Source organism: Apium graveolens, chromosome 9 (assembly GCF_009905375.1).
Source record: "Apium graveolens cultivar Ventura chromosome 9, ASM990537v1, whole genome shotgun sequence".
Taxonomy (NCBI): Eukaryota; Viridiplantae; Streptophyta; class Magnoliopsida; order Apiales; family Apiaceae; genus Apium; species Apium graveolens.
Genome location: NC_133655.1, coordinates 287,120,319 through 287,134,960, shown reverse-complemented (window position 1 = coordinate 287,134,960; position 14,642 = coordinate 287,120,319). Strand labels below are relative to the sequence as shown.

At 38.0% G+C, this 14,642-nt stretch overlaps 1 protein-coding gene across 3 annotated transcripts; it reads right to left on the bottom strand.

Annotated features, from left to right (window-relative positions):
- Positions 1-255: 255 nt before the first annotated feature.
- Positions 256-12,346, bottom strand: LOC141683121 (uncharacterized). 3 transcript variants are annotated; one of them, XM_074487813.1, is made up of 10 exons: positions 12,215-12,346; positions 11,962-12,086; positions 10,248-10,860; positions 4,664-10,074; positions 3,037-3,967; positions 2,254-2,939; positions 1,490-1,631; positions 1,256-1,337; positions 1,016-1,172; positions 256-604 (listed from the first exon to the last, which is right to left on the bottom strand). In XM_074487813.1, the coding sequence occupies exons 2-9, from the start codon at positions 12,019-12,021 to the stop codon at positions 1,070-1,072; spliced, it is 8,028 nt and encodes a 2,675-aa protein (XP_074343914.1). In that variant the 5' UTR covers positions 12,022-12,086; positions 12,215-12,346; the 3' UTR covers positions 256-604; positions 1,016-1,069. The 3 variants fall into 3 exon arrangements, with proteins under 3 accessions (XP_074343914.1, XP_074343915.1, XP_074343916.1); XM_074487814.1 differs by having other exon boundaries at positions 4,664-10,063; positions 10,261-10,860; XM_074487815.1 differs by lacking the exons at positions 11,962-12,086; positions 12,215-12,346 and having other exon boundaries at positions 10,261-10,400.
- Between the last annotated feature and the right edge of the window lie 2,296 nt (positions 12,347-14,642).

The following is a 14,642-nucleotide window of genomic DNA, read 5'->3' as shown; positions in this document are numbered from 1 at the left end:
TGCACCATCATTCTATTCCTTCAAAGGATTTCTTAAGTTTTAACACTTTGAAGTTTGAACTTGTAATTTAACAGAAAGTAAGCAAGCTCAAGTGTAGAGACTATCTGAACCTGATTACAAGAGTTCCAACCCGTAAACTAACAGATTGCAGTCAGACACTTGACAATGACGCCAAGTCGCCAACTGTACCATATAGCTCACATATTGAACAAAAATGCCAAATGTAAGAAGACTCTTATACAAATTCTGTAAATCACAGGTCAAATGAATAAGTTCCTTGCATATTATATTGACTATAATCCAGGAGTCAAACCCGTGTATAGCCCAACTACAAAACTGTATCAACACTACATTCTTCCAAGTACAACAAATCATCTACCCATGAAGATCTGTAAAAAATGGTTTACCTAGAATATTTTCAATCTTTACTTCCTATTTGAAATGTTTTGCTTATATAGTTGCAACCAGGCTAAAAGGGAACACTAAAAAAAAGGGAACCACAATGACCTGGCTGATTTACTTTGTATAAATATAATTCCTGTCAACAATGAAATACTTGGAACACGTTAAAGCAGCATCCCACAACACAACGTCGTCATGGCACCTGCAGAAATAAAATAGATAATAAACATGGCACCTGCAGAAAAAAAAATACTAACAATCCTAACTAAGAACCAGAATGGAGCAGATTGACTGGAAGATATGACTGACTCTACTACTACTGATAAGTGAAATATAATGCGGCACGGGCTGTCATGCTAGTTTGAACTTACTTTAGAAAACCTACTAGCTTAAGCTAATTACAATTGTACACCTTATAATATAAGATCACTGAAGCCTCACCAAACGAGTAAATATTGACAAGGGTATAAAAACAAGCAAATATATAGCATTAATAATGTAGGAACTTGTACAAATGAAGATGGAAGATGTACAGTAAAAAAGGGGGTAAACATGATAGTAAACCGTTAAATTGCAATTTCCATAACTATATTAAAGTATTTCCATAACTAACCAGGAGGCTTGCTGCTTCAACTACAAAAGTCGCAAGAAGAGCATCCACTACATCTCAAATTGCAAAAGTTGCAACTAGAGCATGCAATATGAACCAGTACATTATAACACCTAGACGTAGAGCAGGCTGCCGCATTAACGCCCGGTCACAAGAAACCCTTGCATTTTGTTAATATAAGCAGTGTCAAAACTTTTACAAGTATAAAGGAATATAATTAGTAAATAAACTACTAAACCATACCATAAGCCATCAACCAAATCAGTAACCGGTCTTGTAAATCTCGGGACAACCTTGGATGTAGTGAGGGACTTGAAACCATGAGCTGAGTTAAAAGAACAGCAAAATTGTCTCAGTAATCAGTATGTCTTATCTTATTCATATCAAAAGGTAGAGAATTCACAAGATAGACATGAGATTTCAAAAATAATTTTAAAAAAATACATATGAAAGTATATCACTGAATAGAAAAATAACCTTTATCATCATCTTCATTCTCTAAATCGTGACCACTACCAGGCTCCATATCTACAGAGATTGCAACTTGGTCATTATTGCCTTTGCGCAAGCTACGAAATTGGGAAACGCTTGATGACCCCGGTACTGGCCATTTGTTTGTCTGCATTTTGACTCAATAAGTATGCAGACTTTTGATAGTAATATAAAATCCAAAGATAAAATACACTATCACATAGAAAGAAGCATTAGTTGTCCTCAAACAGAGCAGTAACCCCCAACGGAAGTAGGCAATGTATAACTGACACACTTTAAAGGTCTGAATAGTTATTCCAACAACTTGTATCCAATTGTTTGCTTACTCAAAGAATATTTTATTCAATTCACAATTTTGCTAGTTGAAAAGGATCCCAACCCACTTAATAATCTCAATTTGGAAATGAAAGAATAAGGTTTAGACACACACCCCTCCTTCTCCAAGTCTCCAACCACAGTTAATGTTATATTGGCTACTTACTATAATCTCTCTTATTAGCTTGGCATAAATTTATAAATCCCTGATCATATCTCTTCTTAGCAAAGATATCAAGGACTCCTCCCTTTATCAAAGTAACTGTTTACAATACATTAGACCCAGAACAAGTTATAATTTGCCAAAAATGCGAGTAACTAATATTATAGTATTAGATAATAATTTAGTCCTTCATAGCAATGGTGACAAGATCAATCAAATACACATGATGCCTTAAAACAACAAAGTGTAGCTTATAAGAATTAAAACTTACCACAGATTCAGCTTCTGTAGTTTCAGAAGCCATACTTGTTCCCTGTCCAGAATTTTCCACATCTCGAATAATAGTTAATTCAGCTTCCTTTTCCTGCAAAACTTTCTCAAGAGATTCCCCTTTGCGTATTAGATCTTCTACTCTACTCCTTTCCAAGCGCAACAAGTTATCTTTGCTTTGCATTACAGCTCGTTGATCCTCCAGGTCGGTTATAATGGCCATGATCTGCTTCTGAAGTCTCTCTTTATATTCATGATCCTGATTTCTTTCCTTATCGTCAGAGTGTCTATTGTGTACCAGCACCTGAGACGCAACTGAATCTAGCCATGATAACAAGTCATGCATTTCATCCGAGTTTCTATTTTTGCTCATCTGTGATGCAGCTATAGCATCATTAGTACATCGTGTGACCTCCTGCCTTAGAAACGAGACCTCCGAATCCCGATCATGCAGCTGAGATTGTAGCTTTTCAATCTCAGAGAGGAGGTTTTCTGACAGATGATGAAGTTCATCAAATTTGCGAACAGTCGCAGAAAGCTTTTTTGAAGTCTTTCCAAGGGAAGCTTCAGCATTCAACAAGTCTATATTTTTTTTATTCAGAACAGTTTCCAATTCCTCATTCTTGTTTCTCAGGACTTCCATCTCAGCCTCCTCCTCATCAAGTGCTTGCATTATAGCTTCAGCCTCTGCAAAGAGGAAATATTGGGTTAACTTTGAAGCTTATGAAATCGACATATTTCAAACATGTGAATGAAAGTAAAATAAAAAGTTAATGCAACTGACCTTGTTCCTTTGCAGCTAAGACATCTGTCAGTGATCTGATTCTATCTTGCATGTCAATATAGGCAGCTTCCCTATCTTTTAGTTCATCCACTTTCTGCTGAAACCTGTTACGTTCCTCCTCCACCGTCTTCTGTAATGAGCTACGCTCCCTCTCCAATACATCCATCCTTCTCTCTAAATCATGTTTATGGTCGTTGGCAGACTGAAGCTCTTGCGAGTAACGCATTGCTGTAGATTCAGCTTCTTTGATCTGATTGACCAGTTCAAAACAAATTTTGTCTTTTTCAATGTTCTTCTCCTGGAGTTCTGTTTGCAAATTTGCGATCTCAGCCTTTAATTCCATTTGACTAACCTCTACATTTTCATTTTGAGCACTGACAATTTCTTTAATAGCCAATAATAATTCATCTGCCACTGTGCTAACAAAACCTCCAGACATTGAGTTAGTCTGTCCAAAAAGATCTCCTTCGGTAACAGCTGTTGTCGAGTCATAGTTAAATCCTTGGTCTTGAACAACCAAACCCTTCTCAACCTTCTGGGATTTCCAATTTCTTAATTCTGCAGCTGAACTCTTGCAGGCCTCATAGAGCATTGAAATATCCCTGCGTAATACCATGATTTCTGTATCTTTCTGTTTCTCAATGGACTCTAGGCGAAACATCTCTCTCTTGGCTGACTCACAAAATTCATACTGTGTAGTCATTTCTTTATGCATACTTCCCACGGTTTCTGATAGAATTTTAGCTTCTGTATGTAGTACAGATGTGTGTTTGTTTAGCTTCGCTTTAACACCACTAATCTCTACCAAAAGCTCTTGCAGGTTGCATTCAATAAATTCACAAATTTCACTCTGAGTACTATTATTAAATTGATCTTGCTTCCTTTCTGGGACATAACTGGCAGAAAGAAATTCATCATGGACAGAAGACACCTTAAAAAAGGGGGCAGGAAGAGATAAGTTAGTTGATAAAGGTTTAAAGGAAAAAAGACAAAGAAGCAAGTATATAAAGGTCAAATAACACACTCAGGTGTGCAACAATCAATTTAGGGCCTGCATATAATCTATCATATATTTAAATAATCCTAATGTAAGAAAAAATAAGATGACAAAAAAATGTAGGTCGCATATCAGATTGTAAGATATGTAGCTTTATTAAGAAATTTTTGTGGTAACTAAAATTTCTCCAACAGAAGGAACAGTTTCTACTTACAAGAATGTTCAATTACAAGGCCACTGCCTTTCCCTAACATGACAATTAAGCCTTTTCTCCATAAGTATCTTAGTAATAAATTTGTAGTACTTAAATTTAGTCTTTCTAATTGAATAATTTTTAGATTTACGAATTTCCCCCAAAGTTTCTTTTCATATGTTATATATTGTAATATGTAATATCCCATTGCTTTAAACAATACTTCTCCAGTCCCAAACTAGACCAGATAGGATACCAATAGATAATGATCCTAAAATCTATGCATCTTTATTAAGAACTTCTTATGAAAGATGTCATTTGCACAAGAACTTACACATGATGTCTTCATCCATTCGAACTTACACAGACACTAAAGTAAAGTATAGAGGGGGAAATAACCAAATTTAGTCATAAGCAAAATTTAACAATTGATTTACCTCTTTCCCTGAAATAGTTTGACCAATGCCAGCAGCGTCAGATGATTTCAGGGATGACTTTGAAGTGGTTACCAGGTTATGCACCAATTCCAAGTCTTTGAAGAAAGCATCGTCTAATAGTTTAATAAAATCAGAGAAACTGCTCCTTAGTTGATAGACAGAAGGTGCTAATGCTGAGAACTCAGAAATCTGGTCATTCCTCTTCTCCAAGAGGAGAGCATTTAAGTTTTCAAATTGTAGAAGAGCTTCGTGCTTGGCGGCTTCAGCCAGATTCTTCTCCATAGCCAGTTTAGAAACTTCATTGGCGACTTTCACCAGCTCTTCTTGGAGGCCATCATTTCTTTCTTGAACCTCATTGAGTTCAGCAAGAAGCAACTCAGCAGCTCGCTTGGATTTGTTTGCTTCATGCTCAGAGGAAGTGACAGCTGCTTGTAGACTATGGCATATTTTACCAATTTGTACAATCTTATTAAGTGGATCAACAGCGTTATACCCTGAGGAAATATCAATTTCATCCAAGGAACTGCAAATTGCATTGAGAGTATGTATTTTGTCCTTCCGATCATGCTCAGTCTCGGCCAATTGATTTTCCAAGATCAGACTCTTAGACTCTGCACCTTCTATCATCTCCTGGCAGTTAATAATCTTCTGCTTATATTCTGAAAGAGCAGCTTCCCTAGTGATAAGCTCGGATCTCAGGCGCTCTGTCTCAACTGTAAGCTCATCAATCGTTCGCCTCATACTGTCACGTTGTTGCACCAGCGACTTCCCTTTCCGAACTGCCATATTCAACTTCTCTTTAACTGAAGCTGTTTTCTGCTCCTCCTGCTTAAGCAGCTCCTGAAGTTCTACTCTCTCTGCTTCTAATCTTTCAAGTTCATGAGTCAGAGTTTTGTTTTTTTCCGTATAAAATACTACATCGTCCTTTACACGTTCCAGCTCTCCTGTAACTTCCTCCAGCTGTTTGCTCAAGCTGACTACTTTCTGGTCCTCAGCATATGCTGAACGTGTCCTTTCACCAAGAGTTACACTATCTGTCCCAGATATATGTTCGCCAATATTAACCGCTGATTTAACCTCCTGTGCAGAAAGGTCCGTGTACTTCTGTACAAGCTTTTTAAGTAACTGCTCCAAATCCTCAATACTAGTCATTCCTAAATTCTGCTCTCCTGACTCATTTTCCTGAAGTACATCACCGAGAAAATCCTGTAATCTTCTTATCTCACTTTCAACATGGTGATCACGCTGTTCTATCACCTGCAGAACTTCCAACTTTTCTTTTAACTCGGCTACTTCACTCTGCATTTTATTTTTTTCCAATTCAAACTCATCGGCCTTCTGTGAAACTATACTATTATCACGAGTAAGAGTCTCTAAACTTGTGGAAAGGTGCTCTTTTTCGTTGGTAACAGATTGAAGAGCGGCCTCAAGGCCGGATGTTTTCTTTCGAGACTCCTCCAGATCGGTAGAAAGTGATCCACAAAATGTTTCAACATTATCAACCTTTTGCTGTAGAGATTCACACCGGTGGACTGCCTCTGAAAGTGCTCCTCCTAACCACTCAATCCTATCTTCTGGCTCCATTGACCTTAATTGGGAGGGCATATTAATCTTATCCAAGATTTCTTCCCATCGCTGAACAAGATTATTCCGCTCCATCAGCGATTGTTCAAGCATCTCATTTTGTTCAGCCAACGCATAAAACTTACTTTGTAGATCATCATACTTTCTAGTCGATTCGTTTTCTTGATTTGAATGTATTGGCATCTCTTCTTTCCAGGTATCCGTGTGGGATCCTTCTCCTGCACCGCTTTTCTGATCCCATTCAGCAGGAGCCAATGAATTTCCAGTAACTGCACTTGCTAACCAATCAATCTTTTCAATTATATCTCTAGCATGAAAGTGTTCTGGAAGCTCTAAGTCTTCCAGAATCTCTTCTATTCGATGAAGTACAGAATCTTTTAGAAGAAAAGATTCTCTTAATGCAGTAGCTGAGTTCCGAATGTAGGAGAGTTCAGACTCGAGAGCTTCCACACGCTCACCCGCCTCCGAGTAGGCCTTAAGTTTTGTTTCCACCTCAATAAGCTGGGCATCTTTCAACTGTAGCTCCTGTAAGCATCTTTCCCATTCACCAGATTTCTCTGCAAGAGACTGCTTGAGACTGTCACGCTGAACTATCAAGCCCTTCCCTTTAGCAACAGCTATGCTGAGTTTTTCTCTAAGTGATGATACCCGCTGCTCTGATTGTTCAAGTTCAGTTACTTTCTTAAGTATCTGAGACCGCAACAAAACCAGATCTTCCATCACATTCTTCAAACTTTCCTTGTAAATTACACTTTCATTATCACAATGAACAAATGTGAAAATGATATGATCCACCTGTGCATGCAGTTCACTGAATTTCATTTCTGTGACCCCCAAGTTCTCTTTACATGAGACAGCAACGTCATTTGCTTCTTTGTATCTCTGAACAAGTAAATAGATCAAAGACTCTATAAACGACGTAGGCTCATCCGTGTTGATCTCGAGACCTTTCAGATTAACCACATCTTCAACTTGTTTAACCAGCTTCATAATAGCATCACCATCAAAGCATCTTCTGTTGAGTTCCTCGACCTTGTTTGTTTTATCAATCAAATCAGAATTGATTTCATTCATCAAGGATTTCAGTAACAATCTTTCTTCCAGTAAGTTCCTCAATTGTTCGATGATTGAATTCAAAGGATCTACCAATTTTGTAATCTCAGCCTCACTTTCTTCTACATGTTCTGATGAATCACTGACAAGTTCCCCCAGGCTGGCAAAGATCTTATGCAATAAACCAGTCGCTAACTCATGATGTCCATTCAAATTATTGAATTTTTCAGTCAAGTCCCTATAGGAACAGCATGTCAATTCATAGTCTGAGCGAGCACCATCAAGTTTCTCCCTGAGATTATCTACCATTCTTGTAGCCCCTTCAAATGAGGCAACAACATGACTACGGATGTCATTTTCGTCACTGGTGTCGGTCAAGTAATTTGAGGGACTGGCCTCAATATGTGAATTCAGCTTTTCAACTGCACTGACAAGCCAAGAAACAATATCCCTCCATTTTTGCTCTAGTGTCAAAGTCTTGTCAGACACTTCCTTGTGCAGCATTTCCATCTGAATACAATAAGAAGAATTCATCTCATGCGACTTCTGTTGTAGTTCATCGAACTTCCCTTGCATGTCATCGATTATTGATTCATAGGCACTCAGCTTGTTCTCAAGCTCATTGCTCTCTGCTTTGGAAATATTGTTTTGCTGCCTTAAGGTGTCATAAAAACGTAACAGTTCATCTTTCTTTTCTTCAGTGTTGCACATATGCTGTCTTATAAGTTCATAAAGAACCAAAAGTTCAATCTTTGCTTCTCCCAGTTCGCAACTCTGCCCCAGCAAAGCATCATAGTGAACTTTGAGTTCCTTGAATGCAAAGTCTGCAGCTACCTTCCCATTTTTCTCCACCTTAATCAGTTCGCCAGCATTCTCAGCAACCACGCTTATTTCATTTAATATGATTCTAAGATATCCTGTTTGTTCTTTGGTCGACGTGTACAGATCAGCATGTGACTGTTCTTCGGCTAATGGAACACCCTCTGCTTCATGATCATCAGTTTGAGACTTTGATTCAAAGGCTTGAATCAATTTAGATACAGCAGGTGCACCCCCCTTAGTACTGGACCTTCTCAAAGAATCTGTTTGTGAATGCATCTCTTCAATAGATTTCTCAAGCTTGTGAAGCACTTTTCCTGCTTGCAACAGGTGTCCCCTAAGAGATACAAACCCATACGAGTCATCATACACATCCAACTCAAGAGGGGCCAAAGGTAAACATTCAGCATTGCTAGCATCAGATAAGGATCTCTCCTGCACCAGGATCGAACTTAAAATCATATTACAATCACGTACACTATCTAGGCTAGCCTGTTCCTCCATTTGATATTCTTTTATCGTGGCTTTAAATATATCCATAGTACTAGTGAGCAACAAATTTTCTTCTGTGAGTCCTTCAAGATGCAAAGCTGCTTCTTTTAGGTTATTGATAGCCTCTTCAAGTTCCAACTGCTTACCTGCCATCAAATTTTTGCACAGAGTTATATCTGCTAATGCTTTTTCTTTATCATATAAAGCTTTATCTTTTTCTTCAGTGAGCTCCTTCCGCTCTTCGGCTATTAAAGCAAGGCTATTGTTTAAGTTAAACTTTTCCTGTTGTAAGGTCTCAGCAATGACTTTGTATTCTATTAACTCTGTGAACAGTTTCTCCGTCTCATGGATAGCAAAATTATGTTCCTCGGTAAATGAAACAAGGATGCCCTTCAAATTATCCTTTTCGAGCAGAAGAGATTCTGCCAAAGCCTTGTAATCAGCCAACTCCGTCGATGCTTTTTTAAATTCGTTTAAATGGGAGTCTTTTTCCTCCTCGAGCTTCAGTTTCTCATTTGTTATTAAAGCAACATTTTTAATTGAGTTAGCATTCTCCTCGGTTACCGAAGCCAGATTCCTGCTCATATTTTCATTCTCAATCTGCAATGCTGCCACCAGATTCCTGCAGTCAGCCAAGTCAGTTAATACATTTCCCAACTCCTTCTGTGACATCATCAACTCATCTTGTAGTTCATCAGATCTAGTAGATATTTTCACAAACTCTGCCTTCACCAACCCTAACTCCTTTTGGAGGTCTCCCCTCTCAGAATCTGCTAAATGAAATTCTGATAAACATTTTTGGAGCTCAAGAGCAAGGTTTTCATTCTTCAACCGAGCTTCACTGAGTGATGCAGTGGCTACAGAATATTCGTTGACCAACTGATAGTGTTTACTATCAATATCTCCATGCATTATCCGATACACATCTTTTGCGAAATTGGTGAGATACAATTGTTCTTTAAGTGGCTCTAAAACATCAGAAAACCCAGATCCATGAACACTAAAACCACTAATATCTTTACTAGCCTGTTTTCGTGCTGCCAGCAGAAAACTGAACTCGTCTTCATGAAGCCTGTGTACCACCCGAGAAAGCTGTGAGAGGCTTACAGAACTTCCATCAGTCCAAAAAATCATTTTATTGGCAAAATCATCATCTGACATCAATGCTTTAGGATTTTCTTCTTTTAAAGAATCTACCATCATATCTTCTGTCATTACTTCAGCAGTTACAGCTGCACCATCAGCTTCAAGAGTCGAGGGCTTACAAAAGTCTGAATGCTCGTCAACCTTCTGTTCCTTAACCTCAGTAAAGGAACCATCATATGCAGAAACATCATGTGGGTTGCGCAGGAAGCTGGACACATCAGCCCCTGATATAGCAACAGACTCATCTTCTTTAAATTCCACCACCCTGCTTTTATCAATATTTTCCGAACTTGCATACTCAGCCTCCTGCATTGCCCCTACCAATCAATAAATTAGATTTCAATTATATATGTAACTAAACATAAATGAAAAAACAATGCATTTCGTTAACAAATTGCACTTCTATGAATTTGTTTTAGGGGAAGGGATGGAGGCAGAAATCAGGTAGCAAGCTATATGACAATGATAAATTAGAGAATGCGGGCACAACCTATATCTGGTACCTGATCTACCCCGTGCATAGGCTTCACTTCAATTGCATCGCCACCTTCTCTGTCATCACTAACTGAATCAGATGCATCAAAGAAATCAACAGGCGTAGACACACTAACACGGTCCGGCTTTTCTTCAGAACCGGCCATTTCCAGTATTTCTGAAGATAATTTGTTGGCTGTATCAGTATCTATGTCAGAGCTTGTTTTAGCTTTATTTTGAACTGAAGAATATTCTCCCCGCTCGTTACAAACATTTGATCTCTGGTCCACTTCATCAGCTTCTGCAACATCTGCTTGTAGTTTTACAACTTCCGGTAATGACCCAGATATTAACTGACCAAAATCAGCAGCCACAGAACTCTCTGTAGAATGCAAAAATGGAGCATTAACAAGCTCTCTTCCATAATCAGATCCAGATCCTTCATCTCCAGAAACCGCTGGTTTTACATCCGCGACATTAACGGATCCAGATCCTTCACCTCCAGAAACCGGTGGTTTCGCGTCGGCAGGATCGGCAGCCTTAGCTTCTGCATCAGTTTTTGCATCATGTTCAGATTTACCACCTTTTTTGCTTCCCTTCCCATCCTTTTTCTTTCGATATTGCTGAAGCTGGCAGTAAAAATACAATATGTCACCCTAAACTATATTTAAATGTCTTCTATTGTCTACACCATGTCATGAGATTTATATGACGTAGAACTTTATAGGTTCATTATAAGCATATCATCCGTATAAACTTCTTTTCTTTTAATTTTTGTAACTTGTCACATGCATCTCATAACCAAAAAGCCTAAAATTGAATGAAAACAAAAAAATTAGCCGGAAATTTCCAGATAAATTAATAATAACAATTTAAGTAGTCAGCACCATCAGTAAAGAACGTACGTGATTTCAAGAAAAAAATATTTTCCATACTTTTTCCCATATGCCACATTATATCAGGTCACAAACGGCCAAAAAACAGTTTTGAATCTACAAACAAACTCAGACATAACATAACTAAACTAACAAACTGCTAAAAAAACGTACTTTTCTTAACGGTTATAATCAGTTATACACCTTAAACTATGTACAATCACAACTATCATCCTACTTCAAATGCAACAACGCTATTTCTCATTTTACCTCATCTCGTAAATAAATAAATAAACACCTTCTAACATTACAATAAATTCAATTCATCTTTACACTGTACAATCATAATTACACTGTACAATCATAACTACCATAACACTTCAAACACAACACTGCTATTAAATATTTCACCGCAGCTCGTAAATATACAAACAAATACCTTCTCGCATTAAGAATTAATTCAATTCAGCTTCACACCTTTTACAATCACGACTCGCGTCATACTTTAAACACAACAATGCTATTTCTTATTCCACTACATCTCGTAACTAAACAAATTACCACCTTCTTATATTACGATCAATTCAATTCATTCCTACACTGCGTACAATCAAATTAATCGATCAATTCAATTCATTCCTACACTACATCTCGTAACTAAACAAATTAACATCTTCTTATATTACCACATTATCTCAAACTCAAAAATGCTATTTTATTTAACCGTGAGCTGATCTCACATAAATCTAATTAATCGAAACAGTACACACAATTTCCATTTCAGCTCACTAAAATTCAAACATCGAAAAACCCGAAAAACCGACGAAATTACGAAGAATCGAAACGAAAGAGTACCTTCTTGCGACCAGCTGCAAGCATATCGGTACGACTCTTATTACTATTACTCTTGTCCATTCAAAAGATCCCCAAATTATCAGGGTCAAAAATGACCTAATTCAATCAACATTACACGATCAAATCTGTAAATAAACACAAAATCAATCACTTAAAAAACAGAACATAAAAATATAAATAAATAAAAACGTAATTAAAATTAAAATAATAGAATAATTAAATTAAAAAGGTGAAATTGAAAAGGAAATCGCACCTGAAAGAGACGCGCTTTGTAGAATGAGATTTGAATTGAATTGAGATGTGATCGTAAATTAGGGCTTGTAAAATTTTCGGTGGGTAGAGAGTTGGTTAGCTTCTACTCTAAAAGAGGACCCATTTTATATAATTGGGTTGGATCCGAGATTGAGACAAGCGGGTCAGTTCGAAGGTCGAATAAGGCTAGGCTGGGTTGGATCGGGTTGAGTTGGTCGAGTAAACGGGCCGGCTTAATAAATGTCGGATCTTGTATTTGTAACGGACATGGGACAACACAACAGTACAGTTAAATGAATACAGTACAGTTAAATGAATACGTTCGAAAATTTTATTCATTAAACGAGATTATTTATTTGTCAAAGTTTAAAATATACTGTTTTTATTATGTCGGAATTGTAAAAAAATTATTTATTTGACGAGATTATTTTTTTATTAAATATTTATTTTACGGTAGCTGAGTAAGGGGGAGGCCCGAGATATTAATTTATCACATTAATACTTCAGAATCTATTAAAATCTAAACTCGAAGAAGTTGAAGTTATAAATATTTAAGGGTAACTTGAGATAGACTATTGGTTCAGAAAATTATAATCATGTCTCAAAGTTGGGGTCTCAGAGCATCTCCAAATACCATTTCCATTCAATCTCCTAAGCTAAATTATGAGGAGGATTTTAAAAAAAAATAATCCCCAAGAAACTCGTAAGTTTTTTTTTAAAATTCTAGGAGCTTTTCTATCCTCCTCAATGTTATTCTCATTCATTTGTTTATTGATATATATCACTTTCTTCCCCATCTTCATATTATTTATTTTTCTTTATTTAAATAACAAGAATATATTTACTAACTAAAATAATAGCAAGTAATTTAAGAGGCTACAACTTTGATTCTTTCGATGGATTGGGGGATCCGGAAGAACACCTGAATTATTTTGAACAAATTGCCCAGATATACTACAACGATGACTTGACAAAGTCTGGATTCTTCGCCTTGACCCTCAAAGGGGGGCTTAAAGTTGGTTCAGCAGGATCCCCTCACGAAGCATCCACTCCTGGAAAGAGTTTAGAGGAGTCTTCCTCAGAAGATTCAGAGCCAATAAGACACACGAAATGCACATATGTCACCTGGAAACCATCCGCCAAATGACAATGAATCACTCTCAACCTATATGCGGAGGTTCCAGGAAGCAATCAACAAAATCTCGAATCTTGATGAGCGGGAGGCACTGAGCATATTCCGAAGGAACCTGGATCCGGAACACAATGAAAGGTATATTGTAGAGCTGATCAACAAGGAACCTCAGAGCCTAGCAGCTGCTTACTCTATGGCAGCGAGATTCATTAAGGAAACAGATGTGCTCCAGGCAATGAGAATGACCCGAAACGGGGGATCCAGGGTTCGGAATTCTGATGACCGACCGAAAGGGGGTTACCATCAGGAGAAAAAGTTCAAGGAAAGCCAACAAGCCCAACAGACAAACTTGGTGCAAAACAATCCAATATTTCAGAGGCTCGGACCTAAGACAGAATCTAAAAGCGACCCCGGTCCAACTAGGCAAGCCAGAGAGCCAAGGCAAGAGCCAGATTGGACACCACTGAACATGACCCGGGAAGAGATACTAAAGGAGATCAAAGGGAAGCCATTTTACTACCCACCGAAGCCCATGCAGACCCCCCAGAGAGCAGGCCCTTCAACAGAAAATGCGACTATCATGAGACTCATGGGCACAAAACTGAAAATTGTATCTCTCTAAAATATTTCATCGAAGACCAAGTAAAAAAGGGCAACCTGAATCAGTACATCTCCCGGGATACAAACCAGAAAGAAGACAGACAAAGAAAAGGAAAGAATGTAGTGAATGTGGTCCCATGGAGGTCACACTCTCCCCTGGAGCCCGGGCTCAGGAGATGAAGTATTCTCCATTCAATCATACCCAGAAATGGTGATCTCATTCAGCAGCAAGGATTATGAAGGAGTCAACCCAAACCACAATGAAGCTTTGGTGGTTACACTTGATATTTTCGAAAATGAGGTAAGGAGAATGTTGATAGACAATGGCTCTTCAGTAAACATACTCTTCAAGCATACTGTGGACCGGATGAAGTTAGGGAGCGTGCGCTCAAATGAATGCCGAGAGGACCCTCTCTATGGGTTTGGGAATAACTTGGTCCCGATCCAAGGAACCTTATACTTGCTAATGATATTTGGATCGGCCTCAAACCAAGTAACCCATGTCATAAAATTCTATGTGATCAATACCCCCTCATCCTACAACGGCATAATTGGTCGATCAGCTCTAACCAGGATCCAAGCAATCACCTCAATTTCACATTTGAAAATCAAATTCCCAACTCCAACCAGGGTAGGAGAAGTTAAGGGAGATTATAAGGTCGCTGAAAGATGCTATAGCCAAGCTCTGGTCATGGCT

Coding starts and splice junctions, on each gene's coding strand:
- LOC141683121 (XM_074487813.1), bottom strand. CDS start 12,021: ATGGACAAGAGTAATAGTAATAAGAGTCGTACCGATATGCTTGCAGCT. Junction 3,968..4,663: donor AAACTATTTCAGGGAAAGAG/GTAAATCAATTG, acceptor CCCTTTTTTAAG/GTGTCTTCTGTCCATGATGA. Junction 1,338..1,489: donor GAATGAAGATGATGATAAAG/GTTATTTTTCTA, acceptor CTTTTAACTCAG/CTCATGGTTTCAAGTCCCTC.